The sequence below is a fragment of the Giraffa tippelskirchi genome, chromosome 7, assembly GCF_054371585.1.
Source record: "Giraffa tippelskirchi isolate mGirTip1 chromosome 7, T2T-mGirTip1v1.2.pri, whole genome shotgun sequence".
Classification (NCBI taxonomy): domain Eukaryota; kingdom Metazoa; phylum Chordata; class Mammalia; order Artiodactyla; family Giraffidae; genus Giraffa; species Giraffa tippelskirchi.
Genome location: NC_137281.1, coordinates 73,808,212 through 73,833,691, shown reverse-complemented (window position 1 = coordinate 73,833,691; position 25,480 = coordinate 73,808,212). Strand labels below are relative to the sequence as shown.

The 25,480-nt window shown below is 35.7% G+C and overlaps 1 protein-coding gene across 5 annotated transcripts in view; it reads right to left on the bottom strand.

Moving 5' to 3' along the window:
- Positions 1-276: 276 nt before the first annotated feature.
- POLK (DNA polymerase kappa) overlaps positions 277-25,480 on the bottom strand; it is a 69,641-nt gene continuing 44,437 nt past the window's right edge. For 4 of the 5 annotated variants that reach the window (XM_081513924.1, XM_081513927.1, XM_081513925.1 and 1 more), the window contains 11 exons: positions 22,457-22,588; positions 19,802-19,955; positions 13,552-13,791; positions 12,273-12,397; positions 11,527-11,693; positions 9,366-9,398; positions 5,918-6,014; positions 4,647-4,818; positions 1,960-2,919; positions 1,368-1,410; positions 277-1,136 (listed from right to left, as the gene is read on the bottom strand). In XM_081513924.1, coding sequence (XP_081370050.1) covers positions 1,052-1,136; positions 1,368-1,410; positions 1,960-2,919; positions 4,647-4,818; positions 5,918-6,014; positions 9,366-9,398; positions 11,527-11,693; positions 12,273-12,397; positions 13,552-13,791; positions 19,802-19,955; positions 22,457-22,588 — 2,208 coding nt within the window. In that variant the 3' untranslated portion in view covers positions 277-1,051. Of the gene's footprint in view, positions 1,137-1,367; positions 1,411-1,959; positions 2,920-4,646; positions 4,819-5,917; positions 6,015-9,365; positions 9,399-11,520; positions 11,694-12,272; positions 12,398-13,551; positions 13,792-19,801; positions 19,956-22,456; positions 22,589-25,480 lie in introns of all 5 variants that reach the window. The other variant, XM_081513923.1, reaches the window with a different exon arrangement.

Here is a 25,480-nt window from a genome sequence, read left to right as displayed (position 1 = left end):
AAAGATTCAGTTCCTTAAAGCAGTAATAGACAATGGGTCCCATTTTTATGTTTCAATTAAATAACTGTTTTGTTTTGTTTTTCATAAAACTCTTGATACCATGAAAGCATTTGGAGCAACTACTTAAGCTAACAATTGTTAAACTGTCTTCTTTCACGAATATTAATAAAAACATGATAGAAATAGAACTAAGATAAAAGAGGTGTTTTAAAACACATTAATCTTTTGAAATGCACATTCTTCTCTAAAAGATCATGATAAAAATAGAGTGTACAATTTATTCTTTTTTTTACAGTTCTGTGTAAAGTACAAATACAACTGCCAAGAAATGAAATATTGCCATCTAAAAGTCCTAGATAAGAAAATAATGACCCTGAATCTTAAATATTTTTTAAAGTGAATAAGTGCTTATTCATTGGATAAAGAAATTTTAAATTAAAAAAATTAAATGAATAATATTTTAAACAAAAGTTCTTTTAACACAGAAAATAATACTGTGATATTATTTTCCTGAAGGTAACAAAAGCACGCAGGCTAATTCTGCTAAGCTAATACTCTTCATAGAACTTATGATAAATATTAGTAACGAATTCTCATGAGGTATCTTAAGATACTAGGAGCTAAAATATAATTATTCAAGGTTGTAGAAGATACTAAGATCAAGCAGAGCATCCAGTGCCAACAAAGTGGTTAAGTGCTAAAAAATTCTTACGCTATGATAGTTTTATCTGAACCTCTGAAAGCCCTTATAAATGTATGTTTTTATATTCACTATAAAACATAATAAATCACTTCCTGGCCTCATTCCCAACTTTTCATTTTAAAATTATCTCTAACAGAATTATCTAACTGAAGTATAACTGAAAGTGCAATTCTCATTGTTATCAAAAGAAGTATACAGAAGTAAACTAGTATATATTCCAAGTTTATAAAAAGGGATTATTGTACTGGCCTTTCACTAGATGAATCTGTAAGCTTGAAACAGGGAAGAATACATTCAGTTATTACAAAATAACAAGTTTCCATCAAAAATTGATAAAATGTTCAACATTCATTTAAAAAATATATCAAGAGTGTGTCTGGGATTGTTTGGTTTTGTTTTCTTTGATGCTGAGTACTTTGTCACCAATCCTGGCCTGGAATAAAACAGAACATGTAATTACAGTGCACAAAGAAGAACAATAACAATAATAGAAAAGCCCCAAATTAAATGCATGAAGAGATTTTAAAAATTGTTTATGCAAATAATTGATTTTAAAACTTTTACTTAATGATTTATAAAAGCAAAGTTTAACATTTCCTAAAAATCAGACCTCAAAATATAACAACTTCATAGCCAGCTTTATTAAAACTCAAATTAGCCGTACCTTTTTGCTTTGTTTCCAGTCTTCTGCACTTTGCTTGAGTTATCTTTAGAGGGAAGATAATGCATAATGAATAACATGAAACAGTAAAAATGGTTTCTAAAGATTTAAAGAGTTAAAGTTAACTGATTAAAGATAATAAAAATCTCTTTAGGACTACATAGTTTGAATTTATAAATAATTTCTTTGTAATTTACTTAGTTCATTAGTATTGCAGCTAATTGGGAAGCTGGGTTAGAGTCAGAACTACCAAAAACAAGTTAAAGAGGCTTTCTGGCTATATAATTATAGTTAATTTACCACTGTGCCTTGGCAAATGTTCTCTGAAGGAATTTCTTTTTGGATTAGATCACTCAGTTCCCTAAACCTTTAAGTCCACTCTGTGCTAAGTCAAGCCTAAACCAAAGATTTCCCAAAATTTCACATCTAATGGCTTCAGCTAATTCTAACCCACGGTAAGGTAACTAACATTTTCCTAAGTGGCAGCATACACAAACTATCCCTTTAAAGGTATATGTTTTAGATTTAATAGCAATCTGAATTTTAATAAAACATTCCTAGAAAATCAAGCTCTTTAAAAAAACCATAAACTCACCAGTACTTTTGGTGCTTTCTTTGGGTTGGTTACATGGATTAATCTTATCCTTTCTCAGTTCCTGGATAATGCCTTTATTTAAGCAAACATCTACATGTACATTGAATAGGGTAAGATCTGAAGTCTTTTGTTCTAGGTTACAAACAGGACAAACTAGAACTTGGTCACTGATTACTCCATATAAATTAGGTTGGGGGGATTCTTGCCTTCTTAATGACCCAACATCTTCATTTTCCAATGAAACAGTACAAGAATTCTGAGGACAGTGTTCCATATTAAATGATTTGCTTGAAAGACCAGAACATTCCTCTTCACTGGGCTTATTACTTAAAGCACCTACAGCTTCTGTATTTGATGGTTTACCAGTAGTCTCTACCAGCTCTACAAGATCTGCTGACATAATCTCTGTATTCTTCTGGTGGGTTTCATAACCCTGCTTCTCACAGAGAGAAACAGAATCATATATATTTTCTTTCTTGTTCACTTCTGTAGAGGAAGCATGTAAAGATGAGGACAATTTGGAGTTTCCACTGATGGAAGGTCCATCAAGACATGCATCTACATGTTTATTAAAGGCTTCCAGACTGATGCTTCCTTGCTCCCTAAAGCAAACAGGACAAGTAAATGCCTGACAGGTATGTGATTTCTCCACTGTTTCTAAATTCTCACTCATCTTCTTGTTTAAAACTTGGAATGACTGTGATGTTTGCAAACTTTGTTTATTTACGGTTTCACATGTAAATGTGTGTTGGGGGCTCGCTTTCCTTTCAGATCGTTTTTTATCAAAGAAACTCTTCTTATGAGACATTTGTGCAGGTTTTAGAAACTGATCTTTGTCAGTTTTCTCTACTATACACCCGGTGGCTGAAAGGGCTTGGTTTCCAGGCTGTAAGAAGCCAATAATGCTCCTTTGTTGGTGTTTCTTCTCCTCTTCATTGGGGAAACCAGAGAGCCGCACCCCTAAATTAAATCAACCATAATTAATCCATTTCCAACTCAACAAAACCAACTCAACTGTAAAGCATAAAGACATTTTGCATAATAGTATTGTGACACTTATAAAGTAGCCTGTTTAGCTAAAAATAATAAGCAACACTGCATATTCTCTAAATTAAAGGATACTTTTCCAAAGGTGGTATTATGAATAGAAATTTACTTTCTTTATAATGCTGAGTATACTAAATAGTAAGTATCTATTGGAGTTAGCATGATTATATAGGTCTTTCAATTAATATCTGACTCATGATGCCATTAAATATCGAGTAACTAATTGGAGTCAGCTGCATTGATGCTTTAGCTCCTGTTTTGCAATAGTCTCTATTTTTTAGGATAATTTTAGGTTCTCAGCAAAGTTGAGTAGAAAGTACAGAGAGTTCTCATATATACCCTGCGTCCACACATGCACAGCCTCCTCCATGATCAACATTCTCCACCAGAGTGGAACAGCTGTTACAACCAATGAACCTACACTGACATGACATTATTGTTCATAGTCCGTAGTTTACATCACGGTTCACTCTTGGTGTTGTACAGTCTATGGATTTTAACAAAGGTATAATGACATGTATCCACCATTATAGCATCATACAGAATAGTTTCACTGCCCTAGAAATCCTTTGTGTTCTGCCTATTCCTCCCTCCCCCACCCTTGACAACCACTGATCTTTTCAGATCTCTACCATTTTGCCTTATCCAGAATGTCCTATATTGGAATCATACAGTAGCCTTTTCACATCGGTTCTTTAAGTTAAAAATATACATTTAAGTTTCCTCCATGTCTCTTCATCATTTGACAGCTCATCACCTTTCTTTTCTTCTCCGCCATCCTCTATCCCAATAGATCATTTCTTTTATGTGCTGAATAATAGTTTGTTGTCTGGATGTACCACAATTTCCATTCACCTACTATTGGAAGACATCTTGGTTGCTTCCAAGTTTTGGTAATTATAAATAAAGCTGCTATTAACATTTGCTCTTTAGTTCTTTTAGTAACATACTATATTCAAATTGACTTCCACGTGAGCTATCTTTCATATGTGAAAGTATGGCCGATGACCCCCATTCTCAGCAGTAAAGTTGACATCTGGAGTGCTTATCCCTAAACATTCTCTCACTTGTTCACTTTGGAAACATGGTTTGTCTGTCTTTTTTTTCACCTCATGACGCCTAGAAATGTGGTTTTATAGTGCCACAATCCTTTATCTGTAATTCTGAAATCTAAAAGCTCTGAAAATTGTGAGCAACAAATGGTAATTGGCGACAAGATTGATGTGAAGCTATTTAGAGTCTTTACGACTCAGTGTGAATATTTTTTGTTTTGCTACAGAAATAATAAAATGTTCGACGATAAAGTGCTGCCTCAGATCCCAAAAGAGTACATTACACAATATATTCACCATGTACTGAATTTGCTTCCTAAAATTTGAAGTCTAAAATTTTGAAAAATACCTAACCCCAAGATTTCAGTAAGTATTGAAGGAAAAGAATGACTTTAACTGATTCTTACTGGAATCAAACTAGTGATTATGGCTTCACATGCATCAGGTTCTAAGCATCAAGAAAAATGAAGTAGAAGAAATACAACTCCCTGAAGGGGTCTAAGAAATAAAATGGAGGTGAGACTATTTCTCAAATTGACTCTTTGGAGATGTCTTGCAGATTTTAAGGAAAAACAGTAAAAGTTATACCCATAAGTCTTAATCTCAAGGGATGTGGAAAATCAGCATCAATTTCTGTTCTTAGCAGTTCTTTCGCAATGACAAATATTTCTTCTGCAGTGGAAACAACAGCTGAAACTGTAGAGGCACGAGTTTTTACTTCAAAATTCACATTCTTTAGCTTAATGGTAACAGTTCTACCCTGTAACAAACAGAATATATTATTTTATATAGCTTTTTAACTTCCAGAAAAAAAGTTTTTTACATGTTAGAAAAATTCAGAAAGGTCTCTTATGTACAGAGAGTATGGAAGTATAATCAATTATTTACAAAAAATGGTAATGAATATTGTCATAAAGAATAAGTAAAGTCCATAAGTAATCTAAAAATCCCATTTTAGTCAGTAATTATTACTTTCCTCCCCAACTGACTTTTTATGAAAGACTTTTATATAAAGGGCAAAGTTAACTGGTCATTTGTTACCTTTATTCTGTACTGTAGAAATGTACAGTATGATAATATAAGGTGTTAATAATGAGGGAAACTGGGTATACTGGAAGTCTCTATATTTTCTTTGTAACTATTTTATAAATCTGAAATGATTCTAAAATTAAAAGTTTATTTAAAGTTTTTTTTAAAAAGAACTCTCTTTATATTTAAGGTATAACAGAGAAGGATTATAAGAAAATATTCATCAGATGGCCCTTTCTTTGTAATAACTTTTTAATGCTTTTGGATTACACTTTGTAATAACTGTACCTCTGTTTTGAGAGTGTTGGAAAAATACTAAACATAGGTTGTTGTGAGTGAAGATTATAAAACACAAAGTTCAAAGACTTCCAGGTTTTGTTCTCAATGTATTAAGCAACCTGGATTAAGGCCTGAAAACAAAATGCCTATTCCACAAGGTCACAGGTCACTGTCTACCTGACAATGACATTAAAGGATAATTGGAAAGGCATTTAAAAAAGAACATTTCTAGAGAAATCCTTCTCTTTGCCTTATTGTTTACTGCAAATATAACTCTGATTTTGAACTTATTCAAATGTACTCCCAACGTAATATAAACTCCTCTGGAAATATATTGGAGTCACTCCAGCCTCGTAAGTTGCTCCTCATAAAATGACCTCATCACAGGCTTCAGATAAGGGTCAGAATTCAATTTGTCTCTACTGAGTATCATAAGAACTCTTTTGATATATCCCAATTTGTATTTAAATGCAAAATCTAACTCTCAGTTTAAGGTTGCTTTTTATTATTAAAATTTAGAAAACTAAGAATACCACATAAAAATAAGGTACCTTCAGTCCTTCTTTCTGCAGATCTTGAGCAAGTTCACTGCAAAGTTCTTGGCACAAGCTGAACTGTTCTTCCGCTTTACTTATCTCACTGAATGTCCTACAAAGACAAGAATGATTTGGGTGCACAAAGTAAACTACAACTCAGGATAATTTAGAAATGATACAGTACATGCAAATGACCTAGCATTAAGATATATTTTCTATAGTACTGAATAAAGTTTTCAGATGTACTAAGATATAATTAAGTAAAAACATTCAAGATTTTCCTAAGTAATGGGAGATTATTTATAGCTAAACTGATTAGCAAAGGTACATTTGTTCTCTATAATATTTTTTAAAAGATGATTAAACTCACCAACATATAAGGATAATGCCCCAAGAACTTACAAGACATTAGGATATATAGGTATACAGACTCTGTTACAGAGGACTGTGTTAAGAAAGTACAAATGAGAACATCATTTCAATTATTGCATGAATATTGTCTGAAAGAGAATTATCTTCAAGTAGATTTACAGTGTTTGTTCATGGCCCCTATATAAAGTTGTTTAATAGACAATTGGAAATGGGCTGGTAAGATTAAATGTAGAACTTGTGAGTTCATTTGCACAAGGGTGTTGAAGGTCATATTAACAAAAAAGAGGAAGACACTAAAGAGAGAGCAGGGTAACCAGTGAAAAAACCCTGAGCAAACCCTGAAGAGTCATTCAGTGAAAAGTTCCCCTTCTAACACAGTTGCTCCCAGCAACCCAGTTCTCCTTAGCTGCAACCAACATTGCTAGCTTCCTCTTTATTGTTTATTCCTCTAAAACTCTGCATGCATATAAAAAGTATGTTATACTTTTATAAATGAGCAAACTCCTCCCCTATATAAACAGTAAAATATCTGACACTGTTTACCACTTTACTTTTCTCATTCATCCTGGTGAATTGCCTATAAGTAAATAATTTCCTCGTTTTTATATGACAGCTGTGCTGTACTGTGCTTAGTCGCTCAGTCGTGTCTGACTCTTTGTGACCGCATGGACTGCAGCCTACCAGGGTCCTCTGTCCTTGGGGATTCTCCAGGCAAGAATACTAGAGTGGGTTGCCATGCCCTCCTCCAGGGAATCTTCCTGACCCTGGGATCGAACCCAGGTTTCCTGCATTGCAGGCGGATTCTTTACCAGCTGAGCCACCAGGGAAGCCCAAGAATACTGGAGTGGGTAGCCTATCCCTTCTCCAGGGGATCTTCCTGACCCAGGAATTGAATCGGGGTCTCCTGCATTGCAGGTAGATTCTTACTAGCTGAGCTACCAGGGAAGTCCTTTATATGGCAGCATGATATCCTAATTTAAATATGTAAGATCATTTAACCAATCCTCTATTTGTAGATACTTAGGTTATTTCCAACCTTTTGCTATTATTAAAAAAATGCAATTCACAACTTTGTATACGTGTAAAATGACACGTGGATGTCTAAATCCTAATCTCTCAGAATCTAGTACTTTACATGGTGAAAGGAATTTTACACATGTGGCTAAATTAAAATGGGGGTGATGATCCTGGATTATCTAGGTAGGTTCAGTGTAATTCCTAGGTTCCTTATGAGGCAGGAGGGTAAGAGTCAAAGACAAAATGTGGGATCTGAAGATGGAGAACGGCGCTGTGAGCCAAAGAATGCAAGTGGCCTCTAGAAGCTTTTAGTAAGGAAATGGATTCTGCTCTGGAGCCTCTAGAGGGAATGCAACCCTGCTGACACTTTAATTTTAGGACTTCTGACCTTCAGAACTATAATAGAATAAACTTGTGGTAATTAGTTATACCACTAATTAGAAACTAGCACACTCTCCTTTAGAGTTTAATACCTTTTTCACTCACATAGTTTTGCCAGTGGAGTATCTTTGCCAACTTGATTAATGAAAAATGCTATCTCAGAGAATTTTTAATCTGTACTTCTTAAATAAGAGACTGGGATTATTTTCATATGTTTATAAAGCCATTTGTACCTTCTGTTCTGTTAACTAATTAGATCTCTGTTCATTTTTTCCTATTGGTTTGCTGGTTCTTTCTTAAGAAATATTAATATTAGTTAATATTCTTGTACAGCAGGCAATGTTCTCAATAACAAAATAGAAGACAAAATAGGAGGAAAAAAATCATTAAATAGGAAATAGGACAATACTATCTCACATTTGAATGCTTTTGACCCTCTTTTCCTTTGGTTGCATTTGTGCGTGCGTGCGTGCATGCTGAGTAGCTTCAGTCATGTCTGTCTCTTAGTGACCCCACGGACTGGAGCCTGCCAGCTCCTTTGTCCATAGGATTCTCCAGGCAAGAATACTGGAGGGGGTTGCCATGTCTTCTTCCAGGGAATCTTCCCAACTCAGGGATTGAACTTGTATCTCTTATGTCCTGAATTGCAGGATGATTCTTTACCGCTGAGCCACCAGGGGAGCCCTTTCCTTTGATTGCTCTTATGTAAATCACAGCCTAAAACAGCAATTTTTATCAAGTCATTTGCTGAGTGTGCTGTTTTAGAAATGTTATTCAGTTTTCCTGATCACCAATAATATATGTGCAAAATGAACACAACCTTATAGTAGGTCCAAGGTTCTTTTTTTTTTTTTTGCGGTGCTGTTGCTGTTGCAGGCTCTATCTAGTTGCAGCAAGTGGGGGCTATTCTCTAGTTGTGGTGTGTGGGCTTCTCCCTGCGGTGGCTTCTCTTGCTGGAGAGCACAGGCTCTAGGCGCTCAGGCTTCAGTAGCTGCAGTGCAAGTTCCACAGTTGCAGTGCATGGGCTTAGTTGCTCTGTGGCGTGGGGGATATTAGCTTCCCCGACGAGGGGTTGAACCCATGTCCCCTGCACTAGCAGGCAGGCCTGTAACCACTGGACCACCAGAGAAGCCTCCGTCCAAGGTTCTTAAATGTCTTAGTGGAACTGTGGCTCCTTGAGGAGGTACGTGAGAAACTTCTCAGACAATGACACATGTCCCGAGAAAATAACATTCCATCAAGATTTCATCTGACTTCCAAACAAGATTGTAAACCACTGAATGAGATCACCTCTAAGCTCTCGCTCATCAGGATCTTACTATTTGGTGCCTTCAGTCATTTACCAGTATTTGAAGAACTTCAGGAAGAACTTCCATTATCATATCTTAAATTAACTACTCAGTATTATTTTTCTTACAAACAAACCTAGAAATTAAGATTTGGAATCTTGGTTTTCATTGAATACGAACAAAACTAACATTAAAAAAAAATAACTGCCGTTAAAATTTTTTTCCCATTGAGAGCACAGCAAGCAAAGATAATAAAGCATTGTACTAGAATATTTACTTTAGGGGTGTCAACTGCTGAAAATTGTTATCTGGTTTACAAATAGATTTTTTTTATCTCAGTGATATTTTATTAAAAATTAGTTAAAAATTATACAAATTATGAATAATTAGTAATAAAACATTACCTCTCAACACTCCTGCTTTTCCTCTCTCCATCCCTTGAAATGAAAAAAATAAAAAGACTTTTACTTGCTTTCCAAACAACACTGAGTTCCTTTTAGTCAACCAAAATGATTTAAGATCAGCAACCCTTTAGAGATGTCAATAATATTTTGGATTAAAAGTTATATATCATTAAATACAGTGAGTTTTTTAATCTAAAAGCTATCACCAAAGAATGTAGATAGATAACCTAATATAATTGCACCCATGATGGATCAAGTCTATATCTATCAAAGAACACATCTGAAAACAGGATATTATGAATTGTTTCTATTAAAAGCCTGAACATCAAAACTCACAACTGATAAAATCAACAGAATGTGGTAGCATAATGGCTTTCAGTTATAAGATATAATTGAATTTTGAACAGTTTGATTATCTAGTTTTTGGCCTAGGACACATCAATACTAGCCTATTTATTACATATACGACTCTATAGAAGCTCAGTCAAAATGTGGTCTATGGCAATAGGATGATGATTGGGGATCTGAACCATCTAGTTAGGTTGGATTCTAGCTGTTCTGACAGGAGTAGTTAAAAGCAAAAAGCTGAAATGACACATAGATTATTCATTTTCTAAATATTTCATGAACCAATTATGAATTGAGTACTGTTCTAGGCCTTGGAGATACAATAATGAACAAAACAGACCAAGCACCTGCCTTTAAGAAACTTCTATCTCCTTGCAGGCAGGCAAACACAGAAATAAATAGAGAACAGATTAGAAAGTAAGAAGCACAAGAGATTAAAAAAATAAAGCAAATTAGGGAAACAGAGAATGTGGATAGAAAGGAAAGTAGGTCTGCTATTTTATATTATTAAAAATTACCTATGAGTTTCACTTAAAAGCATTGCCTGCATCTCTACCACTGGTTAATATCTGCTATGTTATATTAAAAACTATATTGTTTTCAAGCACTATGGAAATAAAAAGAGGGTAATTTTTGGAATAAAGAAGATAGTTTTATTTTCCAAAATCTTCAAATACTGGATTATTTATAGTACTGTGATGTCCTTCTCTTATCTTTCATTACATCCACTCAGGATCAAAGTCAGCTACCTGGATTCGAAAGAATGAGGAGCACAGAAAGATGAGAAAAGCAACAGCATAGGCCTTGCAATCTCTGTAAGATTTAACAGATTTAACTGGTTAATCAAACATTTTATACGCCTCCTCAGTAATCTTTTAGTTTCAGTTAGTCGCTCAGTCGTGTCCCACTCTTTGTGACCCCATGGAGTGCCTCATGCCAGCCTCCCTGTCCATCCCAACTCCCGGAGTCTACTCAAACTCATGTCCATTGAGTCGGTGATGCCATCCAACCATCTCACCCTCTGTCGTCCCCTTCTCCTCCTGCCTTCAGGGTTAGTGTTAATTCTCATTCTTGTTTAGTGCCTTCTTTCCACCCACCCTAAACAGTGTACCCTTTCAGCTCCGGGATTCTTCTTTTTAAGACCAGGATGAAAGAGCAGCAGGGAGAAAACACAGGGCTTCTCCTCTAGTTGTTTCCTCTTCTAGATCTTTGCCTGGCTGGCTCCTTCAGGTCTCCGCCACTGGAGGACTACAGCCAGCACCACCTCTTACCCTCTCAAGTCAATTTCTATGCCCCTACTCTGCCTTACTTTCTTCAGTTGGTGACTTTCTTTTCTCCACACTACTCTGCAAACTTATGAAGGCAGCATTTCATCTTGTTTACTGCTATTATCCGCAGTGCCTAGAACGGTGCCTAACACAATGTACTCAGTAGAAGAGGAGAAATGCAGGTAGTTCATGAAGGTTTTCAAAGAATCATTACATCTGTTTGTTTAAAGAGTGAGTTCTGGAGCATAAGCCATCTTTCTTTCCACAACAATCCGAACAAGGCAGGTTCAGAAAAGAAAACACCCATCGTTCCTCTTACCCATCCATCCAGCTGCTGGAGCCAACAACCTAGGAGGGATTCTTTATTCCTCACTTTCTTTTCTCTCATATCCAATCTTTTGACTCTGATTCAAAAATTATATTCTGAGCTGAGCTAGCCTAAAAGAATTTAAAACATGTTATCCTTCTAGCCTCTATCTCAATGGTGAAAACTGTTATTTCAGCAGACGATAAAGAAAAAGCAGAATGATTATAGATACAGATACCTTGCCAGGTGTGTTGAACCTAGACCCAGGGAAATATGAAGGAAATGATGCCAAGATGTTTCAGAGAAAAGAAGAGAAAGTAATGCCCTCTGTTGGTACAGTTCTGTACAAGTAATAATTCCAAGGGCCTTTAACATTTTCTCTGTAACTTTTCCTATTCCAGAAACCTAGAAAAGAATCAACATTTCTCATTAACAAATTTTAAAATTCAGGTAAGAACTGATATTATAATCTCATCGTACCTTTTGTAACTCATAAAAGGTATAAATAATGTCTTAGTTTCAAAAGTCATGCAAGAAAATGGCTTTAAATAATTTTTTAAATAATTTTTGGCCGTATTTCCTAAACTAGTGTTGCATGGGAATTTAAAACTTTAAATTCCATGGAGTTTTAAAAAAACATTTATAGAAGAGTTCTGTGGTCATATAAACTCAGGGAATGGTAGGATAAATGACTTTTTATTCTCTTTTCATTTTTTTAAATCAAAGTTATAGTTGACATACACCATTAGTTTCAGGTGTACAACACAGTGATTCAACATTTATATACATTACAAATCAATCACCACAGTAAGTCTAGTAACCATCTGTCCCCATAGAAACTTGTAATATTATTGACTAAAGACTCTAGGCTGTTCATTGCATGACTTTTTTTTAATAACTCCAAGTTTGTACTTCTTAATCCTCAACTATTTTTTCAGAAATCAAAGGATATATATAGAAGATAAATTTCATATAAAATCTCACCTTTCTAATGGGTAAGTCCTTGATGAAGTCCATTACAGCTTGCCTGTCAGGTAGAATTTGGTATTGTCCATTTGGTTTATTCTTATCACTGCATACTTTTGCTAACATCATATTTGGTGCAATGCCTTTAAAGAAGAACACTCTGATGACTCAAAGAACATGATGTGTATAATTTTAAAACATGTGATAACAATATGTAAAAAAATTAAATACAAAAATCTGAAATTATGCGGGATGCTACTTTAAAAATAGCATTTGATTACTCTCTATCTCCCCAAGGCTTGCTATGGTTTCAGGAAAAGAAACTGTATTAGTTACTGTGGCAGCAGAAATAAGGACTATTTAAATCTCCATGGTATTTTAAAGTTTAATTTTTGAGTTTAAGTGATAATATTAGTTTCCTACTATATTTAGTAGGAATATAGTCTGTCTTATAGAAAAGATTGAGAATATAATCTAGGATGAAAGCTTTCTCTTTGAAAAGATCTTTCATATAGATTAGCCACATAAAGGAAAAAAAAAATCAAAGATTCTGGTTTCTAGTATATTTAAAACAATAATGAAATGTGAGCATACTTTATATGCACACAAAGCAAATCACCACCCCTTTTCAGAGGTGTTTTATAATTTCTAGGTGTCTTAATGATTAAGATAATTGGAAATAGGTATATTCAAATATAATAAAGTTTATTTCGATTTTTATACACATCATTCTAAAATTTATTACTTATTCTCATGCTTTGCCATAGGAAGAAAAGACTAACCCGATTATAATATGGCTTTGTTAAAATAATCTAGGGTCCTCATGAATATAGTTTCTACACTAAGACACAGAGATAGCCTCATGAGTGACTGACATACAGAAAACTCTTTTTCCCTTTGCCAGATGATCCTAGATTGCTATGCAGCTTGCTGGTGTTTTTTTTCTGTCTTGTCCATACCTTATATGGTCACCTGGGCCCTTTTTTTGTACTGTAAGTCTTCAAAGGGAAAACTGATAAAGTATCATGTGCAAAACCGATTAAAATATATTTTGTGTTTCGAAAAAGATAGCTACATGGTAAGTTTTTGCTTTGGACACATGGACGTTTCTGCTTAATTCCCATTTATCTATAGGTTCACAGCATTCTGAACAGGTAAACTGTCAGAAGTTAATAAAAAAAAAGGCCAAGTAACATTTGTTAACTGTACACTTTATAATGAGAAACTACTGACACTACATTTGCATTAGCCGTCTGAAAGCTATAACTGTTAGAACTGCCAGCGTCCGTTTACGTACCTGCACTGGCCGTGAGAGTTGTTTTCTGCTCGACTCTGAAGCGAATTTCCTTCACCACTTCCTCAGCTGATGTTCCAAAAACAACTGAGTTTTGGTGTTTTTGAGGCTTCTTTGGTTCTTCAAAGTTCACTTGGAAAGGATTTCCTGGGGACTGCAAATCAGGAGGACTATCTTCAAAAAGGAGTGGAGAGATGGATCTTTCACGCTCACTCAGTTCATTAGCTTCCTTTCCTGGTTTATCTAAATTGTAAACAGGAACAGTAATTCATCTTCATTCTAAGAAGTCCATACTTCATAAATTATGTTTCCGTCAATCTTTTTAAAGACAAAACAAATCTCATTTAGTTTTGTTTCTAAGAACCAAGGTCAGAAACATTCTCATTTATATTTTTAACTGTTTAACAAAGAAAACACTGATTCTAAGCTTTTCTTAAAAAGAATATCACCCATTTCCATTGTATACAGTTTTAAAAAAAATACCTTAGGTAAAATTCACTAACTTTTGAACAAAATTAGTTGAAAACTAGAGTTGGAATTAGATTCACAGTACTTTTTTCTTAAAAAAAAAAAAAAAGTTTTTTTCCCTTTACTCATCTCTAGGAGAAAAAAGAACGTTCTTAAGTTAGAATTTAAGAATAAGGAAAAGGCATTAAGCAATCTAGAGTAATTATGCCTGAAAGATAGATTTTATTTTTAGAGGGGAAAGAAACCTTAACGTTTTCTTCATTCATGGAAGAACTTTCCAAGTGTTAAAATAATTTGAATTTTATTCTTTCAAATGATGATTTTAATTTTGACTTCTTTTTTTTTTTTTTTTTTATAAAGTATCACTCTTACTAACAGCACATTTGAAATAAAATAGAAATTATTTTTGGAAGTTATACTTCATTAAATATATAAATTCTTAAGGTCTAATCAGATTAACAATGGTCCAACTTTAAGGGTGAGAAGCCTTTATTATCAAAGGGCTGTAAACTAATATTATTAAAAAGTAAAGCAAAGATAGTAATCTGGTTATTACTTCTTTTTTGTGTGTGTGTTTTTCATGAATTTAAACTGTGAAATACATTTAAATCTACATCAATACTAAAAATGTCCTCATGAACAAATCCATGAACTTTACTTTCTAGGCTTGGTGGAGAAGAAATCGGTTTAAGTGTAAAGTTTATAAAAATAAGATTAACAATAGAGCTTTCTGATTCATTCCATAATTCTTTTTTATTTTTGGCAGCCCCACGTGGCTTGTGGGATCTCAGTTCCCAGATCAGGGATTGAACCTGGGTCACAGTGGCCAAAGCACTGAATCCTAACCGTGAGATCACCCGGGAACTCCCTCCAGCTCATAATTTCATTACACATAAACAGTTTCCAAATTAAGGTACGTACAGAAGCAAAGATTAAATTCTTAGTTTCAAGACACATACCAATACATTATACTTAAAAAATGAAGTTGGCTTTTTAGAAAGAGTTTACAGATGACACAAATAATATGACAGATCCCTGATTATTATAAAATTTTTAAATATGTAATATGAATTAAGTCACAGATATTTTCCAAATCTGAATTCTTAGGCTACTACAAAATAAGCCTTATTTTCAAATTATATATTAGCTGTTATTTATGTACTTCAGTTCATTTTCCATTATCTGGTTTTAAAACACAGAGCAATTCAGAGGGGATTAAGACTGTGGCACAGTTGAAATGGCGTCCACCTGGACCCTTTTCCCCACCTAGATATGTGGAAGTCAAGGTAAAGAGCTATGGATAACCTGCAGGTCTAGTAAGAAACGTGCACAGCCCCCTTCTGCAGTTCCTTACGCCATGTTTTATACCTCAAGCTTTTGTTGCAGCATCCTCAGGTGAGGCACTGACTATGGAACACTATGACAGAAAGCAAAGCCTGCCGTTTTCAGGCTCTTTGTTCAGAGTCACTGCTGAATGGTGTGGTTACCTTTTCAATCTGTCTACTTCTCTGTGAGGCCTGGCTATGCAACCAACCACTGAAGTGGTTTCTCATTTGCTTTCTGAAAGAAATATCTTTATAAGCCCCATAACTGACGTGATCAAAGTGCAAAATTAAGGTTTCTGATAATCTGAAATACTAGATTAAAGATCCCATCTGGATGGCAAGTGCTAAAAAGTACAGTATTTTAGTTTTTTATATTGGCTAGCACCATCCAGATTTATAAGAGAGAACAAACATAAAATTATTATTATTTTATCTCTATATAGACATGGTAGTTACAATACTTTTCCAAAACTGCACCTTTTAGAAAAGGGGCAAACAACAGAAAAATGCCTTGGACTTTAGAGGAAGATATGTCAACCACCTGCCATGACTTCAATTCACTGTTGAAAGCTTCTCTTGGCATAATGTGAAATCAGACATGCCTGAAAGGCCAGTCCACAGGGACTTAAATATGAAAAAAAAGCTAAACTATTCAAATTACTTAAGAATATGAGATACATGAAGAGGAAAGTACACAGATAAATATTAAGAACGACATCTGTCGTTAAAAATTCACATCCTCATAATGAGTTTGGATGTACAGTAAATGAAAAGAACATTAGTAGGGAATGAAAACATTTATCTTAGCCCCAGTAAAATTTTTATAACTTATTGTGAAAGTAATTGTTATAGGGGCTTCTCAGGTGGCACAGTGGTAAAGAATCAGCCTGTCAATGCAGGAGACGCAAGAGACGCAGGTTTGATCCTTGGTTCAGAGAGGTCCCCTGGAGTAGGAAATAGCAACTCAGCCCAGTATTCCTGCCTGGAAAATTCCATGGACAGAGAAGTCTGGCAGGCTACAGCCCATGGGGTTGCAAAGAGTCGGACACGACTGAGCCTGCCACGCCAAGAATATAGGAGACCCTCAGGGGGTGATGCAATGTAACTATTGATATTTAATGGTTCCCCTCCTTTCTCTTGTGAAAAGTTAAGGAAGAGAGTAAGATTTTAAGCAATCTCAGGCTTCGTGTGTCACTTCCCCAAACAAGTTCTACTAAGAGCAAAACACCTTTTGCTTCAAGACTCTACGTCCAGAAACTGTTTATTGCTTATATTGTTTAATGTTTCCCTTAAAGAGAGAGACCTTAGAGCTCTAAGCAAGGTAATAAAATTATGATTTGATGTCCATACTAAATTTGCTCCTAAGATGTGAGCCCCAAACCATGGTAGCCTGTCCCCTCTGAAGCAGTTAATGACTTGTGCACATGAAATGTGCCTGTGGGTTTCAAGCAAACCCTCTATTTCTACCTTTTCATCCAGGTGAACTTTGCTCAGGGGTCCAGGGCAGCACTGGCATTTGAAGCAATCACACCTCACACAGAGAGCTGACAGAGTACATGTATTATCTGCATGTTTTTTGGCACTGTTTTGGATAGATAATAAGGGTCCCATTTGAAAAAACCCTTAGGGTCATAAAACTTCTGTTTCATTATATAGAAAAAGAATAAAAATAAGGTCTAAGGCAAAGAAGGGAATCGGAGAATCGTTAATTTTGGCAAGGTTAAAAACAGTAATCACAGTAACCAGATTATGGAAAATCTGTGAAATGAAGGGAAAAAAAATCCCATCCAATGTTTTAGTATGTTTGAGACTAATTTTTTTTTAAACAGTCTATTTTCTATTATTAACAGCTACAACCAAAGGCTACCTTAAACAGAGAACCTCCTCAGATTCAATGAAATCCAACCCTCAGTTAGGTTCAGTCAGTTCTGTGGCTCAGTCGTGTCCAACTCTTTGTGACCCTATGAACCGCAGCACGCCAGGCCTCCCTGTCCATCACCAACTCCAGGAGTCCACCCAAACCCATGTCCATTGAGTCGATGATGCTATCCAACCATCTCATCCTCTGTCGTCCCCTTCTCCTCCTGCCCTAAATCTTTCCCAGCATCAGGGTCTTTTCCAATGTGATGGTTCTTCGCATCAGGTGGCCAAAGTGTTGGAGTTTCAGCTTCAACATCAGTCCTTCCAATGAACACCCAGGACTGATCTCCTTTAGGATGGACTGGTTGGATCTTCTTGCAGTCCAAGGGACTCTCAAGAGTCTTCTCCAACACCACAGTTCAAAAGCATCAATTCTTTGGCACTCAGCTTTCTTCACCGTCCACCTCTCACATCCATACATGACCACTGGAAAATCCATAGCCTTGACTAGACGGACCTTTGTTGCCCTCTAGGTTGGTCATAACTTTCCTTCCAAGGAGTAAGTGTCTTTTAATTTCATGGCTGCAATCACCATCAGCAGTGATTTTGGAGCCCAAAAATATAAAGTCAGCCACCGTTTCCCCATCTATTTCCCATGAAGTGATGGGACCGGATGCCATGATCTTCGTTTTCTGAATGTTGAGTTTTAAGCCAACTTTACACTCTCCTCTTTCACTTTCATCAAGAGGCTCTTTAGTTCTTCTTCACTTTCTGCCATAAGGGTGGTGTCATCTGCATATCTCAGGTTAATGAAATTTCTCCCAGCAGTCTTCATTCCAGCTTGTGCTTCATCCAGCCCAGTGTCTCTCATGATGTACTCTGCACATAAGTTAAATAAGCAGGGTGACAATATACAGCCTCGACAGACTCCTTTTCCTATTTGGAACCAGTCTGTTGCTCCATGTCCACTTCTAACTGTTGCTTCCTGACCTGCATACAGGTTTCTCAAGAAGCAGGTCAGGTGGTCTGGTATTCCCATCTCATTCAGAATTTTCCACAGTTTATTGTGATCCACAAAGTCAAAGGCTTTGGCATAGTCAATAAAGCAGAAATAGATGTTTTTCTGAAACTCTCTTCCTTTTTCGATGATCCAGAGAATGCTGGCAATTGATCTCTGGTTCCTCTGCCTTTTCTAAAACCAGCTTGAACATCTGGAAGTTCACGGTTCACATATTGCTGAAGCCTGGCTTGGAGAATTTTGAGCATTACTTTACTAGCGTGTGAGATGAGTGCAATTGTGTGGTAGTTTGAGCATTCTTTGGCATTGCCTTTCTTTGGGATTGGAATGAAAACTGACCTTTTCCAGTCCTGTGGCCACTGCTGAGTTTTCCAAATTTGCTGGCATATTGAGTTCAGCACTTTCACAGCATCATCTTTTAGGATTTGAAATAGCTCAACTGGAATTCCATCATCTCCATTAGCTTTGTTCATAGTGATACTTCCTAAGGCCCACTTGACTTCACATTCCAGGATGTCTGGCTCTAGGTGAGTGATCACACCATCGTGGTTATCTGGGTCATGAAGATCTTTTTTGTATAGTTTTTCTGTGTATTCTTGCCACCTCTTCTTAATATCTTCTGCTTCTGTTAGGTCCATACCATTTCTGTCCTTTACTGAGCCTATCTTTGCATGAAATGTTCCCTTGGTATCTCTAATTTTCTTGAAGAGATCTCTGGTCTTTCCTATTCTATTGTTTTCCTCTACTTCTTTGCATTGATCACTGAGGAAGGCTTTCTTATCTCTCCTTGCTATTCTTTGGAACTCTGCATTCAAATGGGTATATCTTTCCTTTTCTCCTTTGTTTTTCACTTCTCTTCTTTTCACAGCTTTTTTTAAGGCCTCCTCAGACAGCCATTTTGCTTTTTTGAATTTCTTTTTCTTGGGAATGGTCTTGATCCCTGTCTTCTGTACAATGTCACGAACCTCTGTCCATAGTTCATCAGGCACTCTGTCTATCCAATCTAGTCCCTTAAATCTATTTGTCACTTCCACTGTATAATCATAAGGGATTTGATTTAGGTCATACCTGAATGGTCTAGTGTTTTTCCCCACTTTCTTCCATTTAAGTCTGAATTTGGCAATACGAGGTTCACGATCTCAGCCACAGTCAACTCCCAGTCTTGTTTTTGCTGACTGTATAGAGAGCTTCTCTATCTTTGGCTGCAAAGAATATAATCAATCTGATTTCGGTGTCGACCATCTGGTGATGTCCATGTGTAGAGTCTTCTCTTGTGTTGTTGGAAGAGGGTGTTTGCTATGACCAGTGAGGTTAGGTTAGATCTTAGGAAAAACACTGCTATGAAATTACTTTGGGCAGGGACTCTGCACACTCAAAGTCTAGAGACTTAAGAATTTCATTTGGTTTAAAAGTGATATTCCACTCATTTATCTCAGAAATCCCACTGGTATATTTAAGTTTCTGATTTTCATTTTTAATACTTTTTCATAATAAAGCTATATCTAGTCCTACATCTATGCCTGCTAACTGGTTAATCCAAAGGACTTTTTTAAAAGTCTGATCATTCTAATAAATTGCTTACCGTTTTCTAGAGAGTTCCTTGCTGTGATGAAATACTTCCTTTTGTCCTCAGGCCAATTTTTTCTTTCCTCTAAATGCTTTGTTATATCCAGGTAGGCTTCATCAAGACTCATGGCCATAAAATTGGGATCATAATCAGTAAGGATTTCCCTAACCTTCAAAAGGAACATGTTTAATATCATTCTGATACGCAGAGAAAAAGTTAAGAAACATAATTTTAGGTAGCAGGTCAAAAGCAGAAGTGGGAACAATAGGATCTTGCTCTTCTTTTATGACCTTTTTGTTCATTTTAAAAAGGAATAATCTTACATGAAGGTACTATGTTGCTTAAGAAAGTAGTTCTACTTCAATTAATTATGTCTATACAACTCCACTCAATAATGCATGTATCCATTCAGAAAACAAAACAGCTACCAGGATTTAGAATGGAAAAGATGACAAAAACTGTAGTGTTAAGTCTATGACTATATTAAATGATGGGGAAAAGTCTGGAGTTGCATCTTGGAATAAAAGAAATATGTAATGACATCAGAATCTCTGTATGATTCCAGAAATGTCTTTTATAGAAGATAATTTTATTATATGAAACTATGAAGTTTTTTAACTACTAAAGTATTAGCTGAAATTAAAGGAAATGGTTGCCAAAATAATATATATATCAGAAAAACATATTTGCTGAAATATGTAATGTTTCATCTGGTGTTTTAAAGCTGTCCATGGTATCATGAGAAAATCTTTTTGGACGTTTTATAAAAAGAAAGCTTTTTAGAATAATATAACTACGAACAGCTGAATCAAAGGTAATTTTAGAAAATGTGACTAGAAACTTGGCCAAGCTTTACTCAGAAAGTACCTTAATTAGCTTTGTTCTTATAGAAGAAATCATTTTTACAGTGTGCTCAAATGGAATCTTTCTCGTGAAAATGAAACTGGAAAAGTCAGCCGTTGGCAGCCAACTAAGATGACTGTGAATGAGAAGTGCTCTCTGGAGACAGTGAGTACTCGCTGACTTCCTTCACATAAGACACTTCTTCAAAGCGAAAACAGACAGGCTCCAGCAAAAACGAAGTACTGAGGCTTGGAGAACAGTTATAGCAACTCCATGCTTTTGGATAAAACAAAAATGGCTTTTTCTTAAACTTTTAAACAAGCCCTAAATATTAATAATGCATTTGTTGTCAGTGAATCTGCACTATAGTTCATTTACAGGTAAGAACCCACTTGTCATCTGCAAATAAACTAGCTAGATCCTGATCAAATTTGAAGACAGATTTCTCTAACTTATGTAAATGACTAAAGGGAACTAAAACAATTTAGTTCTCATTGTTATGCTGTCGGAAGCTTTACTGACTTAAAGCAGAACTTAAAAAAATTCTTACAAAGTCTTTGAAGGATTTTCAAACTTATTAGTATTAAAAGCCTAGGTGGCTCAGTGGTAAAGAATTCTCCTGCCAATGCAGGAGATGTAGGTTCAATCCCTGGGTCAGGAAGATTTCCTGGAGAAAGAAATGGTAACCCACTCCAGTGTTCTTGCCTGGGACATCCTATGGGCAGATAAGCCTGGTGGGCTACAGTCTATGGGTTGCAAAAGTGTCAGACAGGACTCAACAATAACAGATCCACGGTAACCCGCGTGAATGTGCCTCCCCTTCCCTACCGCCTTTGCAGATGCAGGCACCAAAGCACTTGCTTCCACAGACTGGTTTTTCAAAGAATTGCTAAAAACTTTTAAAAAATTTGGGGTGGAATATCACTTTAATTTGGGGGAGCTTTCATTTCCAGGGGAAATGAGGTGGCTTACAAATAAGAAGAGTGAATATAAAGACAGTTTATATGACTAAATGGTAGTAAGTGTGAGACTGGAGTTTTTAAGTGTTTCGATTCAGACAGCAGTCTTTAACACAGTGCGTTTTGCCACAGTAGTCTAAACATATTTTGACATCGTACACTAAAATTTCAATTTCTGACTTAAGTTTTAGCACTGGCATGATGGTCCAGTTATTACCAAAACTAGAGAAAAGGACAGTTTTTCATATATCACACTTTAGGCAATTTTTGTGAATAATCAAATCTCTATTTTTCAGAGATCCTTTTCAAAGCAATAGGTTATCCCCCTTTTCTTTGCTTATGGTTTTCGGGATATTAAATGCTCATAAGCACCTTCACTAGATTATGGGGCCAGGAGAGCAGCTAATCAAAATAAGTTAATTTTGTTACTGTTAAAAAACATTGATAAAAAATTTACTCAGGAAAGAGCTTGCAATTAAGGACATAGAATTAAGTCTGTAGATTATAAATATAAGGTGATTCTAGAAGAAAATGTACATTGCACATTAACAGAAAAATAGCTAAAGTTAATTTAGGTTATAATTAAGGTAATGCAGGGTTTTCTAGGGAGATAAGAATTTTCTATGCAGATGAGAAAACACATGGAAAACCAAAAAAAAAAAACCAACAAAAACTGGGAAATAGAAGGGTATAGTCTGGACATATATGCAGCTCAATATTCGATACATAAGGTGAGGAAGTGGTAGAAGGGAGACTTACAGGGATAAGCTAAGGATAGATTCTGATGTGCCACGGTATTTGGACCTGTCTCTCTATATGACACAAAATCAGCAAGAGGCTATAAGTAGGAGTGAGACAGCAGACTTACCTCTCTACTCACAGCTTGGTATTTGTCAAAGTTTGGGGGCACTATAATAAGCTGTGGGCAGAGTCTTTTAGCAATAAATCCTGGCATGGCTGCACGAACACCAAATCTCCTTGCGTGGTAATTTGAAGTAGACTGAAAGAAAGTAGACCACACGGGGAAAAACATTCAAACCAAAATTGACATATTGATTGATGCTTTCAAAAGAAACACATTACCGATGTGCATTTTCAAGTCAAAGACATTTCTTTTATAGGCCACTGTCTCAAATCAAGCTTTTGACTTCATCGTATCATGGTATATAGTACCACGACCCTCTCCCACCGCTGTCTCTTATTTATAATGTGACACGAGGTAAAAAGCAAGACTGTGCTGTTAAAAAGGTTCTCTTACATTTCAAGTAACTAAACTTCATTGGCTTTAATGAATATCTGTATTATAGTATATATAAAAGTTTAGATGATAGAGGGAGATGTTACATGAAAGTTATAATACAGTAGTATAAAGCTATATAGTACAAACAGTATAGAAGTTACAGAAAGTAAAAGAATATAAAGTAACAGTATAGTACAATAGTATGGATTTGGAATTTGCTCTATTTGGGATTTGGGAAATTTTTCATCTAGAAACAAAAAAATATATGGTCTTAATATACGGTCAGTTAAATTAAGTCTCAAACATGAAATGATTAAAGCACAAAAGAACTTTTAAAATTAAGCTTTATTTCTTAGGGCTGGAATATCTTTTTTGGTGAAAACATTTTAACTAGGAGATGGCACTTAACAATTATGAGAGTAAACAGGAAAACATTACTTATTAAATCCTGTTGATGAAAATACCTGGCAACAATGTAGGCTAATGTGGCAGGCCACAGTACCATTTAGAAAAAATTAATCACAAATGGAATCCTTGGAATCTAAAGTGAAAATTCAAAGAATGTAAAACAAAATCTACCAAATGAAAGAGTCTTTCAGAAATGATAATATAAATTTGCCATTTATCGTTTTCAAGAGGCATTTAAAAAATCTTGATTGTAATCAAAACTATGCTAATCCTTGGTCAACATTCTGGCATAGAAAATACAGACAACACTTGGAAGACAAACCAATGCTTTAAATATTAATATGAAGAAATCTATTGGGGTTGATATTAAAAAAGCTAGATCTACAGTAGAGTAGAAAAACAATTTTACATATGACGTCCTTTAACCTTTAGGTTTGTGAGGGATTGTAAATCACAGACACAATCTTTCACAGTTCCTCCTGTCAAAAGGTGGGTTCTAGTTCCTCCTACCAAGAGCCTAGTGTTGTGACTTGCTTTGATCAAAAGAATGTGAGAGAGTGACATTATATGAGTCCTGAAACCTAGGCATGAAGAAGTCTGCAGCTTCTGCCTTTGCTTTTGTGGGGTCCAGCAACTATGTGAAGATCTCGTGTTAGATTACAGAGATCTTATTAACAGGATTTAATAAGACCATGGGAGGAGAAAGCACCACGTGGAGGGGAAAGCTCATAGCTGGAGGGACGTTAGTGAAGCCATTTGGGATCCTTCAGCTCCAGTTAAAGTCCTAGCCAACCCCAAGTGGGATAAACAAACCCTCCCCATTGTACTCTGCTCAAATTACAGAATCACGAGCCCAAATGAACGTTCACTAAGTACCTAAGGAGTTCATGTACATAATTTCACATAAATATATGGTGATATATATTCTTAATAACATTGAATACTTTTTTTCAAGTATTAGTTGATGATTTGTAGGAAAGGGGAGTATCCTTTCCTATAAAGATTATTTTAGAACGAGGACTGTCAGTTGCCTACATACTTGTGTGAGCAGAGATAATGAACAAACAGACTGTAGTTTCATAATAAAATAACAACTTAGGAATCATGTTAATAGCTATCGAAGGCATTGAAAAGAGTTAGAACAAGGAAGAACCTTCCTTATTTCTCTTGTATTTTTTTTTTTAACCAGACTCATCTATTTCAGTTGCTATTTCTAATTCCCAACACATTTTTGGCTACACACAGTTATCCTGGTCACTTTCACCTGCTATGGTGAGGGTGGCAATAAGGAAAAGCCACACAGTAAAAGAAATGCAAAGGTTTCAAGTCATGGAAAGAATTACTTAGTTACAGTACTTATATTAATAAAACATGTTACTCCAAAACTGATGCTGGTAAACTTTTTCTGTAAATGTTCAAACACCTTAGGCTTTGCAGATCATATGGTCTCTGTGGCAATTACTAACTCTACTCTTTTAATGAAACAATAATAAATGAGTGGGCGTGACACTGCGCCAATAAAATTTTTTAAATTTTTATTGGAGTAGATGCCACAGCGGTAAAGAATCCGCCTGCCAGTGCAGGAGGCAGAAGAGATGTGGGTTCAATCCCTGGATTGGGAAGATCCCCTGGAGTAGGAAATGGCAACCCAGTCCAGTACTCTAACTTGGAAAATTTCATTGACAGAGGAGCCTGGCTGGCTACACAGTCCATGGGGTTGCAAAGAGTCGGACACAACTGAGCCACTAAGCATACACATGTAGTTGATTTATGATGCTGTATTCAATAAAATTTTATTTATAAAATAAGGCAGCAGGCTGGATTTGGCCTGTAGCCCATTGTTTGCAAATTTCTGCTTTAGAATAACATTTCCTTTTCTTTCTTTTTCAATTCTCTTTAACTAGAACAGCTACTTAAGAAAAATATAATTTGCAACAGAAAGATAAAGTGCCACTCTATCATTTACCAGGTTTATAACATTTTCTTGAGAAATCTGTGTGCAGGTCATGAAGCAACAGTTAGAATTGGACATGAAACAACAGACTGGTTCCAAATAGAAAAAGGAGTACGTCCAGGCTGTGTATTGTCACCTTGCTTATTTAACTTATATGCAGAGTACATCATGAGAAACGCTGGGCTGGATGAAGCACAAGCTGGAATCAAGATTGCCAGGAGAAATATCAATAACCTCAGATATGCAGATGACACCACCCTTCTGGCAGAAAGTGAAGAAGAACTAAAGAG